The sequence below is a fragment of the Giraffa tippelskirchi genome, chromosome 5 (genome assembly GCF_054371585.1).
Source record: "Giraffa tippelskirchi isolate mGirTip1 chromosome 5, T2T-mGirTip1v1.2.pri, whole genome shotgun sequence".
Lineage (NCBI taxonomy): Eukaryota > Metazoa > Chordata > Mammalia > Artiodactyla > Giraffidae > Giraffa > Giraffa tippelskirchi.
In genome coordinates this window covers 189,516,579-189,536,778 of record NC_137279.1, presented here as the reverse complement: position 1 = coordinate 189,536,778, position 20,200 = coordinate 189,516,579, and the positions used below count along the sequence as shown (strand labels likewise).

The following is a 20,200-nucleotide window of genomic DNA, read 5'->3' as shown; positions in this document are numbered from 1 at the left end:
CGAGAGTGGGACCATAAAGAAGCCTGAGCACTGAAGAATTGATGCTTTCAAATTGGGATGCTGGAGAGGACTCTTGAGAGTCCTTTGGACGGCAAGGAGAACAAGCAAGTCAGTCCTAAAGGAAATCAACCCTGAATATTTGTTGGAAGGACTGAAGCTGAAGCTCCAATACTCTGGCCACCTGATGCGAAGAGTCAACTCATTGGAAAAGACCCTGATGCTGGGAAAGATTGAGGGCAGGAGGAGAAGGGAACGACAGAGGATGAGATGGTTGGATGGTATCACCGATTCAATGGACATGAGTTTGAGTCAGCTCTGGGAGATGCCAAAGGACAGGGAAGCCCAGTGCCTGCAGTCCATAGGGTCTCAAAGAGTCAGACATGACTTAGGGACTGAACAACAACAATATGGAGTTCTATCCTTGAGCTTTTCATTTTTGCGCACACCCTGGCCCCATGGGAAGTTCAGGAGCATAGTCAAGGCCCAACAGACATCTCTCTCATCCCTGGCAGCTCAGAGGCATGGATCTGAGCAACAGCAGGTTTCTGCAAAGGCCTAGGGTCAGGGTTGGGGAGCAGCCCCTTCAAGAGCAGGTTTCCGTCCTGACGCCCATTTCCGGGGTTTCAGGAAGCCTCATTCCCGATCATCCCTCTCCTGTGCTCTGCCCTCTTTTAAGCTCCTCTGTTGTCCCCAGCCCCCACCCATGCTTCCTGGATGGAGTCCTGCAAAGCCATTGTTCCCTCCTGATGGAGCCTTGGAGGCTCTGGACTCCTGTGAGTGCAGGAGGAAATGGTCGGAAGCTGCCCGGTGGTCTGGCTTCAGGCCCAGACTGTGGGATTTATTTTGCTGTAAAAATCCCATCTTGTTCTCTCTGTGACTTACATTACAGAAAGTCTCTTCTCAACTGAATCTAACAACACAGAAAAAGGATTATACACCATGACCGAGTGGGATTTAGCCCAGGCTTAACATTCAAAAATCAATTAATGTAATACATTATATCATTAAAATAAAGGACAGGAACCACACCATCATCTCAACAGATGCAGAAAAAAAGCATTTGACAAAAGCCAACACCCCTTCATGATTTAAAAAAAAAAATAGAAAAGGAAATTTCTCCTCAGCCTGATAAAGAGCAACTACAAAAAATTCAGAGCTAACATCACCCTTAATGGTAAAAGACCGGATGTTTTTCCCTTAAAATCGCCTCTTTTCAGTTCAGTTCAGTCGCTCAGTCATGTCCAACTCTTTGTGACCCCATGGACTGCAGGACGCCAGGCTTTTATCCAGCATTATATTGAAGATTCTCACCAGGGCAATCGGGCTTCCCCAGTGGCTCAGCAGTAAAAAATCTGCCTGCAGTGCAGAAGATGCAGGAGATGTGGGTTTGATCCCTGGGTCAGGAAGATCCCCTGGAGGAGGAAATGGCAACCCACTCCAGTATTCTTGCCGGGAAAATCCCATGGACAGAGAAGCCTGGGGTCGCAAAGAGTCAGGCACGACTGAAGCAACTGAACAGGAACAGGCACCAGGGCAGTCAGGGAAGAAAACAAAATAAAAAGCAAAGCATAATATTGAAAAGGAAGAAATGAAGCTATATTTGCAGATGACATGATCTTGTATATAGAAAACCCAAAGGAATTCACTAAAAGCAGTTTTAGAAACTAATAAAAACATTCAATGAGATTATAGGCTAGGGTACAAGACCAATATACAAAATAACTTCCTTCTCTACACTTACTGTGAAAAAAGTAGTGTCAAGAAAACAATTCCATTTATAATAACATCCAAAAAATAGGAACAGACTTAACAAAAGAAGTGGAAGACTTCTACTCTGAAGACTACAAAAAAGATTGCTGAAAAAGTAATGAAGACCTAGATAAGTAGGAGGATACATCATGTTCGTGGATTGAAAACCTTTATATTGTTAAGGTAGCAAGAATCCCCAGATTCATCTACAGATTCAACACAGTCCCCATCAGGATACCAGCTGGCTTATTTGCAAGAAATTGACAGGCTGATCTTGTAATCCATACAGAAATTCAAGGGACCCAGAACAGCCAAAACAGTCTCGGAAAAGAACAGAATTGGAGGACTCTTCCCAGTTTGAAAACTTACCACAAACCTGCAACAATCAGGACAGTGTGATGCTGGCCTCGGGAAAGACCTCTCAGTCAATGGAATAGAACTGAGTCCAGAAATAAACCCTCGCACTTACAGTCAATTGATTTTTTTACAGAGGTGTCCAGACAATTCAATGGAGAAAGAATAGTCTTTTCAACCAGTGCTGCTAGGACCATTGGATTGCCAGCTGCAAAAGAATGAGATTGGACCCCTACCTCACACAGTTAACCAATAATGCCTCATAGACCTAAAAGAAAGAGCTATGCCTATAAAACTCTTAGAAGAAAATAGAGACATGAATCTTTGTGACCTTGCATTAAGCAGTGGTGTCTTGGATGTGACATCAAAAGCACAAGCAACAAAAGAAAGCTTAAATTGAACCTCATCATTTTTTTGTTGTAAAAGAAATCATCAAGAAAGCAAAAAGACAGCTCAAAATATTGGCAAATCATTTATCTGACAAAGAATTTGTATCTAGAACATATAAATGACCCTTGCAACTCAACATTACAAAGCCAAATAACCCCAATTTTAAAAAGGGCAAAAGATCTGAATACATATTTTTTCAAAAAAAGTATACAAATGGCCAGTAAGCACATGAAAAGATGCTAACATCATTAGCCCCCAGGGAGATACAAGTCAAAATCACAACGCAATACCACTTTACACCCATGAGGATATCTAAATGAAAGGAAAAATAAAAGGGAAACAAACAGTCACAAGTGTTGGCAAGAGTCTGGAGAAACGTGGATCTTCTGCTCTCTGCTAGGATGGTAAAAGGGTGCGAATACTTTGAAAACCAGTCTGGCGTTTCTTTAAAAGGTTAAATATAAGAGTAACCGTATGACCTAGCAATTCAAGATGAAAACATTAGCGCATACAAAATCCTATACACAATTCAGAAGAGCCACAAAGTAGAAGTAACCCAAATGTCCGTCAACTGATGAGTGGATAAATAAAGTGTTGCACATCCGCACAGTGGATCTCATTCGGCAACTGAAATACTGAGGCACGCCACAACACGGGTGAACCTCAGAAACAGCATGCTAAATGGAAGAAGCCACACACACACACATATTGAATGATCCTGTTTATGAAATATCCAGACTATACAAACCCGTAGAGAGAGAAAGTAGGTTAGTGATTGCCTAGGATTGGAGAAGGAAGTTGGGGGAAAGTGGGCAGTGACTACTAATGGGTGAAGTCTTTTGGGAGCAAATATGAAAATGTTCTAAAATTAATTGTGGTGATGGTTGCACAACTCTGTGAAAAACCACTCAGTCAGACATTTTCTTTTTTTACTATTTTAATTTTATTGGAAGCATATGTTTTAAATAGGTGGATTGTATGGTATATGGATTATATCAATAAAGCTGATCTATACCTTATCACACCAGTCAATCCTAAATGAAATCAACCCTGAATATTCATTAGAAGGACTGATGTTGAATCTGAAACTCCAATACTTTGGCCACCTGATGCAAAGAGCTGACTCATTAGAAAAGACCCTGATGCGGGGAAAGATTGAGGGCAGGAGGAGAAGGGGGCGACAGAGGAAGAGATGGTTGTATGGCATCACCGGCTCAGTGGACGTGAGTTTGAGCAAGATCCGAGAGATTTGAAGGACAGGGAAGCCTGGTGTGCTGCAGTCCATGGGGTCACAAAGGGTAGGACGCGACTGAGTGACTGAAAAACAACATATCATAATAATGATATAAATATAATAACAGATAACACGATATAATAGTAATAGATATTTTAAGTTTCCTTTGCAGCTCTCAATTGCTATAGGCCTCACACAGAAAGGGAATTGGTGGGGTTGGTGAGGAGCAAGACCCTCGGCACATCCCCCCTGAGAGACAGGGCCCCCAAAAGTAGGGGAAGGAGCAAGGTTCTGGAGTCACTGCCTCCATGCTGGCAGCCGGGGTCCTGTTCATGAACTCTGAGCAGGTCCCCAGACTGCCTCATGCCTCAGGCCAGCATCTCCCCGTGAGGGTGAGAACAAGTCCCTCTAATGGGGTGCCTGTGAGGATTAGGTGAGAGAGTCCGCACCAGGCTCCGAGCAAGGGCCCTGTACAGCTGCCCTGTCCTGTGGTCAGGGCAAGCTCCAACCCAGGGCCTGCTTGGAGCCGAAGATCCTTCAGCTTCCCGCTGGGCTTAGCTCCTAAGGGCCCCTCGGCTGGGGTAGTGCTCCTTCTCAGCCTCTCGTGGTCTTTGCCCTGTGCCTCATGAAACCGGGCCGTCCCGCCGGTCAGGTGGGGGAAGAAAGGAGGCACTCAGCCATGGGGCCCCTGCTTGGCCAACAGCCCCTCCCTCCCACCCCCAGCTGGCACCCACCTTGCGGGCTGCACGCCAACCCCCACCCTCCGGCCCTCTGCCCAGCAGGCTGGCCATCCCCCAGCACACAGTGGCCTTGTCCCCAGGGCTCTGCAAGCCATACAGAGCTCTGGCACCCCCGCAGCCCCTGGCCCTCCAGTGCCCTCCTCTGTTCGCTTTTATTCCCGAGGATGGAATCTATCACACGCTCCCTCCCTTCCCTAGACGTCCCCAGCCCCTTCCTGCAGACGGGCGTGCAGGGCTGTCTCTCAGCCCGAGGGTGCAGGACTCACAGGGACAAACATCAGTTGGCTCATCTCTGTAGAGGAGCTCACAGGTGCTGGGGGGGCGGTTCCAGGAAACCCCAGCATGGGCGAGATCTTTAACTCCGTGTCTAAGTTGCCCCTGAGCCAAAGGGGAGCAAGAAAGGTTCAGATTATGCTTGGGCATCTCCGTGGAGGCTCCCTGCCACCCCTCACCACTTCCGCTCCTCTTGCTACCCTGGTTGAAGGCCCATGCATTGCCATGGCAACATGGCCAAATCTGCTCACCATCACCCCCAGGCCGTGTCACACTTCGTGTCATGGGGTGTTTTCAGACCTGAGATCCGGGACCTCGGATCCTCATTGTCACGGCCATCAACAAAGGAAGTCTGGAGTTCACCTGCAAAACAGCTCGGAGGAACGCACCAGAACCCATTGTCAACCCCAGGCAGCTTCCTTCCACTTGGAAATCCGCCCCGTTTCCCATGCTTAGGGCTAAGATGCTAGAACATTCGGTCAGGTGCTTCCCTCCTTCCCCCTGTCCAAATCTGAACACCGGATTTGAGGAAAGGAAGGGCCAGCAATTCAGACCACGCCAACCAGGAACCACATCCCAAGACCTGGCCCAGGACACACTCTAGGGAAGTATGTCCACCCGCCCTGAAGTCACGTTAGTAAGTGCATCCCACAGTGCATCCGAGGCTGAATTTACTTTAGCTCTTAATTCTTTTTTCTGTATGTGGGCTAATTTTTTTTCCTCTCTGTTTCTCCCAGATGGAACCTAAGCGCCTGAAAAAGCAGCTTCCCAAAATGCTGAAACTCCTGAAACCGGACGACAGGATTCTGATTGTGGGGACCACAAAGCGACCTTTTGATGCGGAACTTCAACCTTTCTGCAAAGTTTACCAAAAAATTATTTTGGTTCCCAGACCAGACTACGCTTCCAGATATGGCGAGTACCCCCTCACCCCTGCCCGTGTGCAGCCAGTGAGGCTGGGCCATCCGCGATGGCCGTGCTGTCGTGTGGGGCTGGGAGGGTGGCCTTCATCACCCAGGAGCATCAGAGGGGGACGTGAGGCCCTGTGTGCCAGGGCGTCAGCCAGACTCTGAGCTACAAACGCAAATACCGGCTCAGAAGAGCAAAGCGTACACCTCTGTTCTGTTGTTAACATGATCGTTTGTCCCTGGACGAAAAGAAACTGGACAGGGGCTATCATGTTGAGCCCCGAAGGAGACAGAAGCCTCGAGGCTGTGAATTTTCCTTCCGACAGGTGAACTTGGGTCCCTCATCTTGTCCCCGTGGTGCTGCTGTCTTTCTCATGCAGCAGCATTTCTTTTCACGAGGTTGATTTTTTTTCCCCCAATCTTAAAATATTAGTTCAGGAGAACGTTGATTGACTTAAACACTAAATACAAGAGCTTACTTTTTTCCATTTTTTTTCTTGAACAGATAGACTCAAAATCCACATTTTTGTAAACCTATTATTAACAGGGAACTGTACCAACAAGGGACCCTGGGAGACGGGGCAGTGAAATGGGGAAGAACCATGAGATCTGGGCTTGCTCTGAGCAGACCTGGGTCTGATCCCAGCTTTGCTCCTGGATCACTGATGACCTTGACAACTTGGCTGACCTTCTGAGCCTCCACGCTCTCTCAGAGTTCGCAGAGCAGTGGTGACCCTTATATGAGATGGCTGGGATGCCCAGCACCTTCCCAGCCCCCCAAGAGCACGGGTGGTGGTGGAGGAGGAGGAGGGATAAGGTGCTGATGGTGGTCGTGGGGGAGGAGGATTTCCACGGCTGGCGGCAGACGGCTCGGGAGCCAGCAGTGGCACTGGTGGGGTCTCCGTGTCTCCTGCCGTGTGACCCCCCCAGGGGCTGGAAACAGTGTATGCCTCTGGTGCTTCTGAGGGGCCACTGGGTTCAGCAAGGGGTTCCCTCCCCCGGAGATGTTTCATGACGGCGACTGGAGCTTCAGTCATCTGAAGCCTGGATAGGCCTGGACATCCAAGACCGTTCCCTCCATGACTGGATCAGCTGGAAGCTCAGCTGGGGCTGGGGGACCAGCTCTCCATTCCCCATGGCCTTTTGCACGGCACCCAGGCCCCCAAAAGCGCATCCTGAGAGCACGTTTCAAGAGATTCAGGTGGAAGCTGGAAGGATTCTTGTGACCCAGCCTCAGAAGTCACACAGGGTCATCTTCACCAAACTCTGCTGCTCAAGAGAAAGTCCCGGGGCCAGCCCAAGGTCAAGGACAGTGGACAACAGAGCCTGTGAAGGCCAAAGGGCAGCTCATTGAGGGGTCATCTTGGCCACCCACGGTGGTGGTGGTGATAGATCTGGTTTAGAGGTGGTGATGGTGGTGTTAGGGTTGGAAATGGTGGTGATGGCGAGTGCAGTCTGAGGATGGTGGTCATGAGTGCAGCCAGGGGGTGAGAGGGATGCTGGCAGTCATGGTGGTGGTGGCAACAGAGCAGATGGAGGTAGCGATGATACGGCAGCGATGGTTAGCACTGATGATAGTAACAAAATCTATTAGGTCAGACGTGGTTTCTGTTAATCCTTCACAATAGCATCACCAAAACAGGGAGGATATATGGTCCTTTCTGGTTGTTCTTAGCTCCTGGCTAATGTGATTTGCTGAAAGAACAGCCCTTTATTCCCCATACGTGAAAATCTCTTAGCTTATTAGCCACTCGGTTTGCAACATGCACTCATTTCTGTCTCCATAATTTGTGGTCCTGACTTCATACATCAGTGTTATACATAAAGCACAGGTAGACTTTGGATGCAGTTATTTCTCCATCATCTAGGGGCTTCTCTGTCTTTTGGGGCCTGCAAGCCCTCCACTGGATCCTTTGCAGCCAACCGGCATCAAAGGGAGAAAAAGATCATATAAATGATCTCTCAGGAGATTTTAGGAACCAGACCCAGATGGGGCCAACAGCACTTCTACCCACATTGGCCAGAATGACTTACGTGATCTCAGGTTCAAGGGGACAGGGCTGTGTAGTTTAGCCCAGGAGGTGGGTGGGCACCAGCATTCTCTTCCCACTGTGAGTCACTACAGAGGACTCCTCCCTCCCAGCTTCATCGGAGCTTCCCCAGCTCTTGTTAGCATCTCTCTCTCTGTCTCTCTTTCTCTGTCTCTCTCTGTATTGCATAGATATTTTAAGCTATCTTAATGGAATAAAGTAGCATATTATTAATTTTCAGGACCTAGAACATTATTCTTGACTTTAGATTCAGTAGTTTCCACTGTTTGACAAAACCAGAGGCCCTTTAAAAATAAAGCTATTGATGTCTAACAAGGACAATTGCGTTCTTTTGATAAAGTGCCAGACCTCTCTAGGGACTCAGATCACGTGACCGATTTCAGCCTGAACCCCCTCCCGAAGCAACGTGGGAGAGGAAGAGGAAGCGTCCCTTCACCTGTGAGCAGATGATAAACCTGCAGCAGCGGCTGTCTTGGGCTCAGGGCTCTGTCCACTCAGCCACGTGCATCTCACATATTTCTTTGCTGGTGGGTGATTTGTGGAGGCCGCCATTCTTGCCAGCATCATAAATGCTGCTTGTTTCCTCCAGTGACCTTGAAGTTATCATAGACACACTGACTGGGACATCTATCTTAAAGAAAGACTATTCCTGTCTGTGCAGTGATCAAAAATGGTCTCTCACAGCCCGTAAAGCCTGGGCTGCAAATTCATAACTTGGGCACTTGCTTGTCCATCTGTTTGCAGGCGGTAGAGCCCTGAAGGTGTGTGGATCACCATCCAACTTCTCAAATTCCTCCAGGCGGGGAGGGGCCAGGTGATGGGGCTGAGAAGCTAAGGGTAGATCAGCCGGAGGAAACATGGTCCTTAAGGTTTACCAAACATAATTCAATATCTACCTCCTTTCCCCAAATCAAGCTGTTTCCTTCAAAATGTCTCTGCAAAGAAAACCCACCCCCCGATTGATTAATGCTATGTCTAGTCCCCAGAAATCCCTTTGGGCTTCCGTCTCTCCACGTTCCTAATGCTGTACCTCCTGCCTCTCTTCCCTGGGGTCTGTTCCAGTAATAACCCAATTCATCACAGGCTCCCCACCCTGGACCCAGTGTCTGCTCGGAGGACTCCAGCTCATGTCTTTCGATTTTTCTGGAATTCTAGACTGCAGAGGCCAGAAGCTCATTCAAATCATATTGTTCACCCTCGTGCTTGTGCAAGACCCCAAATGAAAATGAGTTTTAAGAGGTGGTGTCATCTCAAGCAGCAGTCAGGATGGAATCGGTTTGGAATGGCAAAAGCAGAGTTGTTGTTGTTCAGTTGCTCAGTCGTGTCCGACTCCTTGCGACCCCATGGACTGCAGCACGCCAGGCTTCCCTGTCCATCACCAACTCCCAGAGCTTGCTGAAACTCATGTCCGTTGAGTCGGTGATGCCATCCAACCATCTCATCCTCTGCTGCCCTCTTCTCCTGCCTTCAATCTTCCCCAGCATCAGGGTCTTTTCCAATGTGTCAGTTCTTTGCAGGGGACCCAAAGACCGGATTCCTTTCAGTCTAAAGAAAGGGAAGGAGATGTAGATTAGCCTGAAGAACTGAGAAGCCCTCTGCATCCATGAGAGGAAAATGAAATACAGCACTGGCTGCAGAGAGCCCCTTGGCTGCCCTCAGTCCTCGAGACTGAAGCTGTTCTGGGTCCCAGTCTGGTGTGTTTTCTGGCTCCTCAGTTTTAGGGGTTATCACCTGTGCCATAAGACATGTTCCCTTCTCAGCTTCCAAGTCACCAGTCAGACCTGTTTGCACAGTGTGTAGGTATTATGAATGTGGACAAGAGACAGACTGGATCCCAAGGGGTGGTGTGGTCTGGTTGTTGTTGTTGCTGTGTGTTTTTACCATGGGTTGTGTTTTCTGATCTGTGACAATTGTATTTAGATAAGGGTAATTGTTAACTTCTCCAGGGTCTTTACACAAATATACTTAGAAATACTCTGTAGCTTATTTTGTGTTAGCTTCTATATCAATCATTGATGTTTTAGTGAGCATTAGAAAACTTTGGTACAAAATGCAATGTTGTTGCTGTTCAGTCACTCAGTCGTGTCTGACTCTTTGCAATCCCATGGACTGTAGCCCATCAGGCTCCTCTATCCATGGAATTCTCCAGGCAGGAATCCTGGAGTGCATTGCCATCTCCTTCTCCAAAGGGTCTTCCCCACCCAGGGTTGAACCCAGGTCTCCTGCATTGGCAGGCGGTTTCTTTACCACTGAGCCCCCTGGGAAGCCCCACAAAATGGAATGCTGCTGCTGCTGCTGCTGCTAAGTCACTTCAGTCATGTCCGATTCTGTGCGACCCCATAGACAGCAGCCCACCAGGCTCCACTGTCCCTGGGATTCTCCAGGCAAGAATACTGGAGTGGGTTGCTATTTACTTCTCCAGTGCATGAAAGGGAAAAGTGAAAGTGAAGTCGCTCAGCCGTGTCCGACTCTTAGCAACGCCATGGACTGTAGCCAACCAGGCTCCTCCGTCCATGGGATTTTCCAGGCAAGAGTACTGGACGAAATGGAATGACTAATAGTAATTACAGAAATAACAGTAATAAAGCTACAGAAAACAAAATGCCCACCATATATCAGAACAGTTTCTTCCAATTGCCTTCTATACTTTCTTGTCCTTATTTCTCGCAGAAGCCTAAGGATTAAATCTTTATACTCCTATTTTTACAGGTAACCTTAAGATGACTTCAAGTTTAAATAAACCCCCGAAGGAAGTAACAGCGTAGATTCAGGGTGTAGATGTTGCTTTAGGTCAAGTTGGGGGCCCCTGTAGCCCTTGCAAGCTTCACTGTGGCCCTCAACCCTGGACGGCTAACCTTCCACAGCTAGAAGACATCACAGACCCCAGGGTAACACATCACCCTTCCCAGCAACTCAGCTCACCTGGGAGCCAAGGGTCCCCCACCAAGGAGGACAGAGAAATAACTTGTGGCTCCAAAACCAGACTCTCTGATGTGGGTCATAGTTATGTCCCAAGTCATTCTTCTCCTTGACAGTCATTTCACCCGGTATTTAGGGGCAATGTATTTGGCTGATGTAGTCATTCCACACACCTGACAGTGCTCAGATCATGCAAGAATCTTCATTTATTAAAAAAAAAAACAAAAAAAAAACAAAAAAACCTGTCTTTAACATTCCTCAAAGACGGTCAAAACTCTTTAGAGACATTTAGCCCAACCTTCGCTGTGCCAGGGCTGGCTCTGAGATGGACAGCCTTATCCCTGCCCAGTCCCTTCCTCATTGTCTGGACAGAACTAACACATCACTGTTCAGTTCAGTTCAGTCGCTCAGTCGTGTCCAACTCTTTGAGGTCCCATGGACTGCAGCATGCCAGTCCTCCCTGTCCATCACCAACTCCCGGACCTTGCTCAAACTCATGTCCATTAAGTCAGTGATGCCATCCAACCATCTCATCCTCTGTCATCCCCTTCTCCTCCTGCCTTCAATCTGTCCCAGCATCAGGGTCTTTTCCAAGGAGTCAGTTCTTCACATCAGGTGGCCAAAGGATTGGAGTTTCAGCTTCAACATCAGTCCTTCCAATGAACACTCAGGACTGATCTCCTTTAGGATGGACTGGTTGGATCTTCTTGCAGTCCAAGGGACTCTCAAGAGTCTTCTCCAACACCACAGTTCAAAAGCATCAATTCTTCAGTGCTCAGCTTTCTTTATAGTCCAACTCTTTCACCCATACATGACTACTGGAAAAACATATCACAGCAGGTCTCAATTTATTTCCATAGAACCTCTCTTACAGAATGGACACAGTGTTTGAAGTGTTATGTCTCGAATGTTGTGTGGGAGACCATCCTGTTTCTAAGGTTAAGAAGCACCAGGGATTATTTCTTAATTCGTCTTCACAGCATCCCCATGTCATAAGTGAAATCTCCGGGTTACCCAAGGTCCCACCAACCCAGCAGCAACAGGACACCATCCAGTAGATCTGTTTATCTGTGCACGTTTGCCGTTGTTGGGGGCAGAGAGGATACCTCTGTTCACAGGACGTGTTCTGCAGTGTCGGATGCCTAACAGGAGCCAAGCCCTGCAAAGCTGATATAAATCAGACTGTGTTGCAATTCCACACGTATAAATTACATACAGAATGCCCTTTGCAACTCAAACAAGTCAAACTCCTACTTAACCAAACACCATAAATTTCCAGTTTTGGAAGATTTTGAACATCTTCAAAGGCTCCACCCTAAATCTCTACTGACCTTTTTTAAAGATTTATAATTGGAGTGTAATTGCTTTACAAGGTGGTGTTACTTTCTGCTGTATGGAGTGACTGCTAAATGTATACATCTATCCCCTCCCTCTTGGACCTCCCTCCCACCTCCCACCCCTCCCCACCCCTCTACATCATCACAGGGCACCAAGCCGAGTTTGCGGTACCAGCAAACTGAACCCAGCAGCTATACAGCTGCTTCCTGCTAGCGATCTGTTGTATTAATACACATGATAGTGTATATATGTATACTGACCCTTTTTACATTTTTTCTTGTCAATTCACAAGGGACTCAGGGATCTGTAGAACTCAGGGCCATCTATGTGCATGCCTTGTGGGTTCTTTGGCCCCATGCTCATTTGAATTACAAATTGGAGCAGACGCCGCCCTGTGCTCTCTTTTCTTGGTGAGAGGCAGGTTTGTCCTGGGGACTGGGTTAACCCTGTTTTTTCTCTGATGACTCTCGTTCTCTGTCTTTGCCACCGTCTTGGACACAACAGTTCTGTGGAAGGAGATCATTCAGCGACACGGCGGCATCATCACGGACACCCTGAGTGTCAGTTGCCTGGCGAAGATCACTGACGGCTTCACGCAGGGACACATCGTCCAAGTGGTGAAGGAGGTGCTCACGGAGCGGAGAATCCGCCAGCAGTCCCACAAACCACTCACCGCCCTCGAGTTCATCGCCTCTCTCACCAGCATGAATCCGGTCTACCAGGAGGAAGAAGACAGCTTTAAGGTAAACACAGCGCCTGTCTCAGCAGCAAACGCTTGTCACACACAACACCTCCTCCCTCCTCTGTTCATGCATTTGGACGCTGCCACATCCAGTGAAATTTGGAAACGTGAAATTTGAGGGGCACAGCATCTTCTGGCCTTAGCAGTAAAGCATATGTCTTCTAAATCGTAGGAAAACTGTGATTCGTCACCTTATAAGTGAAAGTGAAAGTCGCTTAGTCGTGTCTGACTCTTTGTGACCCCATGAACTATACAGTCCGTGGAATTCTCAAGGCCAGAATACTGCAATGGGTAGCCTTTCCCTTCTCCAGGGGGTCTTCCCAACCCAGGATCAAACCCAGGTCTCCCTCATTGCAGGTGGACTCTTTACCAGCTGAGCCACCAGGGAACCTTATAAGAGAACAGTCAAATTGCAGAATTGAGTAAAGGCTTCAAAACTATTGGATTTGGGCACACGCGCACGTGCACACACACACACACACACACACACACACACACACACACACACTCCTCTTGGTTCTCATTGATTTTTACTTTCACAGTTCACATAATGGAACAGATTTTGCCTGGAGAAAACCATTCCATAAACGGTGTACTTCCGGCCAATGCTGGTTTGTCTCATATGTGTCCAGGTTCATTTGTGATAGGAAATCACAAGAAAATTCAGCTGAATTTAGTTTTCTAATTTTTGAACACATTCTGAGATGTTCACAGAATTGTTTTCTTCCAGATCCTTCTGCCATAGGAGGAAAAGAACTAGCCAAGAGCGATGTGCCTTCCCCAAGCACTGTCAGAATCAGCACCCTCACCCCCCAAGGCCCAGGCCAGCAGGCAGCCCTCCAAATCCTTTTAATAACAATGAGTACCTTCGTTTTCTCCTTCTGGACCTGAAGGTAGTTCTCTTGGCCAACTAGGAATAAAAAGAAGGAAAACTGTATCCATGAAATTATATCCACCACCATCTTGGCCACTCAGCCACCAGAAAGAGAGTTGGAATTTCCATCCAAGCCTTTCATCTCTGATAGCCTGCCTGGGATTAGGAAAATTCCCTCTACAGCGTGTCACGTTTCCACCAACTCTAGAAACTGTTCCCCTTCTGCTTTGCTGCTGATGGGTCAATGAAGATGAAAAATAATCACCACACTGATTCCAAAAATAACAGTCTGCACAAGAGTTGACAGACTTGTTTCCTTAAAGGGCCAGATAGTAAATATTTTAGGCTTCGAAAAATACATGGTCTCTGTCACAGCTATTTAACTCTACATCCTGCCTCAAAAGTGTCCAGAGACGGTAAATAAATGAATGGATGTGGCTGGGTGCCAATGAAATTTTATTTGTAAAAACAGATAGCAGACCAACTTTAGCCCATCAGCCATAGTTTCGTGATCCTTGCTCTAGAAAAGTCGAAAGAAATATTTCCAACTCCAAGCTGAAATTTTTGCCAGGCGTCTGAATTATACTTGTTAACTATTTAAACCTTGTTAGTGTTGATTGCAAGTATTAATCCTCTTCAAGTGATATATTCTTTTTAGAAATTCCCAGGTTATTTCTCCTTTCTAAAATGGTAATATTCCTCCCTATTTTGAGGAACTAGATCTAGGTGTTTCTTTTAGTTGGATTTTTTACTTTCTGAAATAATCTCTAGAAGTTTTCTACCTGTTACAGGTACTTGAGATCCAGTCACTAGAATCCATCATATTAATCAAAAGAAGGAAATGCTGCCATTTTGTAACTTGGGGTGAGAACGCATATGTTTCTTGTATATGCTTCTCATACTCATTTTTGTTGGGGTTTTTTTAACTTCAAACTTTTTTATTTCATATTGGGGTACAGCCGATTAACAGTGTTGTGCTAGTTTCAAGGGAACAGCGAAGAGACTCAGCCATACAAATACATGAATCTATTCTCCCCCAAGCTCCCTCCCCGTCCAGGCTGCCATGTAACACCGAGCACAGTTCCATCACGTTCGTTTTTCAAAGGAACTAAATCGTTTTACCACCATCATCACTAACCCACCCCCCTCATCCATTTCCACTTCCTGTCTTTTCTCCAGGTTTCACACAGCACCTGGCCCTGCCTAGATGTTCAGTTAACTTGCTTAGTGGCAAATGGATTGAGCAGATGGGTAGATGTGATGGCACTGTCAGTCTCCCAGATGATGAGACTGCGTGGCTGTAGATGCGGGCAACCAGGTCTGTCATTGTCACCCTGAGAAGTTTCACCCAGCTGTGCCGCTGACAGTGTGTCAGGCTGAGGTCTTTCTTGTAGGTTCTCCAGATGCATGTACCTGCTCCGTACTGAATGATAAGAATATAATAGTCTTAACAGTGTTAGCTAACACTGTTATGACTGTTAGCCAGGCGCCCTATGAGTTCGGACCTCACCATTGCTCTTTTGAGGATGAAGAAACTAGGATATAGTCAGTTCCAACGAGGTCTACACCTGAGTCCCTGGAACCTGGGCATTTGTCAGGTTACATGGCAAAGGGGAATTCAGGTTTCAGATGGAGTAAGGTTGCTAATCAGCTGACCTGAAGACAGATCACCCTGAATGATCCTCGTGAGTCCAGAGTCATCGTAACAATTAGAAGAGGGCATCGGAAGACAAAACGGGAAGACGGCAGCGTGAGGACTCCCTGGGCCTCCAGTGGCCCAGCACTGCCGCCCAAAGGGGAGGTGAGGCCACCAGCCAGGAGAGCAGGTGGCCTCTGGGAGCTACAGAGACAAGGGGCCAGATTCTCCCCTGGAGCTCCAGAAAGGAATACAGCCTGCAGACACCCTGATTTTAGCCCCGTGAGACCCATTTTGGACTTCTGACCTACAGAACTGTAAGATATTAAGTGCTTTGTTTTAAGCCACTAAATATGTAATAATGTGCTACAGCATCCAAAATAAAACAGAATCAGAAAAAGAAAACAACAAGAGGCAAAATGGCTTATTCCAGTGACACAGCTTAAAAGGAGCAGAGTTGAAGCTCAAACCTTACTCCGAAGCCAGTGCTATTGAACACAGTCCATACTGTGTCTCAGTAAACTAGGAGTCTGTCACCTTAAATGCTTGGCCACCTCACCTTACGTTGAAAGGTAAGCCAAAGCTAAAAGAAGAATGACAAAATCCCCACGTGCCAGAAACAAAGATAAACCTCAAACACAGGGAGAGCCAGATGCATGGCATGTAGCCTAGAGAGAAATAGGAACAGAAAGCAAAAAGGGTTAGGAGCCGTGGCAGATACAATGACAAATCTGCTGCCTCTATGATTGCATCTTTGACATCCCAGTATCACCGAGCAGCCTCCTGTAAGACTTCTAAACGTCCTGTAAGACTCGGTTCTGAATGTGGGTCTAGAGCCCACGTGGAAGCAGCTTCAGTGCTGCTCCGGAGCAGAGACACAGAGAGAGAGAGGAGCCAGGACAGATCTGAAAATCAGATTCCAAGCCATTTCAGAAAATCTAGTGCTGAGTACCATCTTCAAACAAAAATGATTCAAAGACAATAGTTTAAACAAAAATCTAATTACATTAGATTTTAATCCGTTATGTTAGATTACATTAATATAATTATATTAGATTAGTATAATGAAACCGTAACTTCCAGTAGAGAAGCATACAGAGTTTTGAAACAAAGATGGGCAGAAATGGAGTAAAAACAGATAATTACAAAGAAAAACACAGAAAGCTTAGAAATGAAAAATATAGTCACTAACATAAAAAGTCAAAAAACAAAAGAGATGTGAACTCTAAACTAGAGATGGTCAAAGAACAGATTAGTGGAATGGAGGATGGTCTTAGGGAGCTCCCTCAGAAGGCAGCACAGAAAAATAAACAGATCAAACCTATAAACAGCAAGTGAGAGCCTTTTAAAACATTGGCACCCAACTAATAGTTTGGAAGAAGAGAGGAAATACCAGAGGAACAATTATTTGAAGAAATACTCGCTAAGAACTTTCTTAAGTTAAAGACATGAATTCTTAGATTAAAAACAAATTCCACATGCCCAGCCAAATAAGTAAAACAGATCTACATCTACATACACTATTGTCAAACTGAGAACAAGATGACAGGCCAGTCTTACGATACCAGATTACCTGCAGAGAAGCGATGGGGAAATCAGACGTCTCCTTGGCAGCATTAACACCAGAAGAAAGTGAAAGCCTATCTTCAAAGTGCTGAGGAAAAATAACCAGCTGCCTAAAATCTATATCCAACAAAACTAGCATCCAGGGGATTCCCAGGAAGCATAGTGGTAAAGAATTCTCCTGGCAATGCAAGAGACGCAAGAGACAGAGTTTCAATCCCTGGGTCAGAAAGATCTGCTAGAGGAGGAAATGGCAACCCACTCCACTATTCTTGTCTGGAGAATCCCATGGACAGAGAAGCCTGATGGGCTACAGTCCATGAGGTCACAAAGAGACATGAATGAGCACACAGCACACACACATACATCACACACATACATACAAACTAGCATCCAAGAGATGGGAGGAAACACAGACACTTTAAGATACACAAAGACTGAGATAGTGTCCTACTCACACCCTTTCAGAGCATGGCCTGGAAATACCAGATAAAATTGAAGAGGCTCATGACCTACCTACAACCCCAGGAATTCTTTTTCTGGGTGTATGCCCCAGAGAAGCTTTCTAATAATATAAGCTTTCTCATATATATTAAACTTGTGAATTTCAACAGCATTCATAATGACAAAAAATTGAAAATCACCCATAAGTCCGTCAGTAGGGGAATTGATAAATAATGTTTATTATAGTCATTTAAGGGCTTCCCAATGGCTCACTGGGTAAAGAATCCACCTGCAGTGCAGGAGACACAGGTTCAATCCCTGAGTCGGAAAGATCCCCTGGAGAAAGAAATGGCTTTCTCCTTGGAAGAAAAGCTATATTAGCCTAGACAGCATATTAAAAAGCAGAGACATTACTTTGCCAACAAAGGTCCATCTAGACAAAGCTATGGTTTTTCCAGCAGTCATGTATGGATGTGAGAGATGTACCATAAAGAAAGCTGAGCACTGAAGAATTGATGCTTTTGAACTGTGGTGTTGGAGGAGACTCTTGCAAGTCTTTTGAACTGCAGGGAGATCCAACCAGTCCATCCTAAAGGAGATCAGTCCTGAATATTCACTGGAAGGACTGATGCTGAAGCTGAAGCTGCAATACTTTGGCCACCTGATGCAAAGAACTGATTCATTGGAAAAGACCCTGATGCTGGGAAAGATTGAAGGCAGAAGGAGAAGGGGACGACAGAGGATGAGATGGTTGGATGGCATCGCCGACGTGATAGACATGAGTTTGAGCAAACTCTGGGAGTTGGTGATGCACATGGAATCCTGGCGAGCTGCAGTCATGGGGTCGCAAAGAGTTGGACACAGCTGAGGAAATAAGCATAAGCACAAACAACAAACAATAGTCATTTAGTGAGATATGACTACAGAGTCTGTGAGCCAGTGTTTCTCAGATTTCAGATAAAAGTGAAGGTTGAAAAAAATGGCATTACAGGGCCAGTTGTGATTGTTGAGGGCTTTCTGGATATTTTGGCTCAGGTGTTTCCGCCATGTTTTCAACAGTGTCCCTCAGAGTGTTTGAAGCCCTCCCAAGGTTCATAGTTGGTCCTCAGTCCAGCTGATGGTCTTGTCTGAACCACAGGGAGCTACTCACATCACCAAGGAAACCTTGGTACCTTGGGGTTAGAGCAAGACCCCCAAGAAGTCAGGTGACTTAGTGGGAAGGGCTCGTGGTTTGACCTGGCGAGTGGTCTCTCTGTTAACGTTTTAAGGTGACAGTTTCAAATAATGTAGAAATAGACAAAACCCACCAAGAAAGAACAGATCCTAAATGCCCAGTGTTTAACGGCTGCTTGCCCCCTTCCTTTCAGCAAGCTTTTCTTTATTTTTAAGGGCGTACTAGTGAATTCATGTCGTTTTGATATTTTCCTAAACATCTGTTTGATTTCAGGACTGGTATGCCAAGACCCCTATGGGTAAAAAGCGAGCCTTGGCGTTAACAGGAGGTAACAAAGAAAATGAAAAGGACAAAGGAAAAAAGGAGAAGAAAGGAAAAAAGGAGAAAAAGAAAAAGTAATGCCTTTCTGAGGAGCCATGGATGAAGGTGTCTCTGACCTGACAGAGGAGACCGACCATTGCCCGTCTGAAGACTTGCATTGATGCCCCACGCCTATCAACCCTGCTCCCACTCAGGTCTTTATAGGCTGACCACCAAGTTAGTTGTCCATAACAACTATTTCTACAGCTTATAATTGTTTCTTAGCCTATGTAAAGTTTGTACATAACCCAAACTCATTATTCACATACTCCACAATCTTTCCAAGTTGGACACTTCATCTCATCAGTACTAGATGCCAGATTTAAATGATGATAGTTAGAAAATACTCTAATTTGACAACTAGTAAGTTCAGTCTGTCATTGATACTACTAGGTTTTTATTAATTCATGTATACTGTATATTATCTTCACATATTTTAATAAATTAATTCTTTGCTCTATTCATATATTTTAAATAATGGAATAAAAACTGTTTTTCTTGGACTGACTCAGTAATTTGTTTGCTAAAGCTAAAAAAAGGATTTTTAAATTAATGATTTCAATCTTCTGACTTTAAAGATGGAGAGGCTGAGACCCAGGGTCACAGAGCTGATATTTGTAACACTGAGGCTGAAGTCATCACCTCAGTTCCCAGGTGACTGATCTTGAGAAGCACTGGAACACTGGCAGGCCAGTAGCTCGGTGAAAACTACAACCTGAAATGAAGTAGGGGCTTCCCCAGCGACCCAGTGGCCCTAGGTTCAACCCCTGGTCGGAGACCTAAGATCCCGTGAGGTGTAGCCAAAGATAAAGTGGGGTAAGAATTGTAGAAGAGAAATGCTAAATAAAGAAGCAAAAAATGCTAAGAAAAAAAAAAGAATTAAAGAATAGAAAGATGAGGGTCAAAAGATAAATTTCAGTTTTGTATGAACATGAATGGCTACTTGGTAGAAGACAGTAAGTGACCCACTTCTCAATTGTGAGAACACAGAGGAAGGAGACAAGCTGAGGTGGGATAAATTGAATTAAATTTAATTCAAATTAACTGTTGCCCAGTTTGGGGCTATGGCACAGAAAGTTCTACGATCTCCTTCTCTGTAGACCAAGCTCTGTCTCCAGGCTTTCCCGAGATTTTTCAATGGGTTAGATGTTTAATGCCCGAAACGACCAGTGGTCCCCAGGCATCTTCTGGCCATCGGCACAGACCCCTCAGCCTGCATCTGTATAGGACGTGGACACAGGTTAGGAATGAAAGACACAGCCACGGGCCCACATGCGCCGAATCTGCTCTGTATAAACTGGAAAGTCTCTGAATCTCTTCTCTTGAACAAACCACTTTTCCAAGTGCACCACCATAGATTCGCCAAAGGAACCCCAACTTCTGCAGACTGTCAGCCTGCTGACCCCTTAACCACCCCAGACCATGTCTGGCCAAGGCTCCAAGAGGCCTGA

The 20,200-nt window shown here is 46.0% G+C and overlaps 1 protein-coding gene and 2 long non-coding RNA genes across 5 annotated transcripts in view; 1 reads left to right on the top strand and 2 right to left on the bottom strand.

Annotated features, from left to right (window-relative positions):
* DRC11 (dynein regulatory complex subunit 11) overlaps positions 1-19,256 on the top strand; it is a 179,043-nt gene extending 159,787 nt beyond the window's left edge. For all 3 annotated transcript variants that reach the window (XM_081491109.1, XM_081491108.1, XM_081491110.1), the window contains exons 17-19: positions 5,478-5,655; positions 12,461-12,699; positions 18,663-19,256. In XM_081491109.1, coding sequence (XP_081347235.1) covers positions 5,478-5,655; positions 12,461-12,699; positions 18,663-18,788 — 543 coding nt within the window. In that variant the 3' untranslated portion in view covers positions 18,789-19,256. The remainder of the gene's footprint in view (positions 1-5,477; positions 5,656-12,460; positions 12,700-18,662) is intronic.
* LOC145506441 (uncharacterized) lies at positions 11,450-12,889 on the bottom strand. The gene is made up of 2 exons (XR_014053928.1): positions 12,217-12,889; positions 11,450-11,785 (listed from the first exon to the last, which is right to left on the bottom strand). It is a non-coding gene; the product is annotated as an uncharacterized LOC145506441 (long non-coding RNA).
* On the bottom strand, positions 14,586-17,049 carry LOC145506440 (uncharacterized). Its single transcript, XR_014053927.1, has 2 exons — positions 15,083-17,049; positions 14,586-14,995 (listed from the first exon to the last, which is right to left on the bottom strand). It is a non-coding gene; the product is annotated as an uncharacterized LOC145506440 (long non-coding RNA).
* Positions 19,257-20,200: the final 944 nt, after the last annotated feature.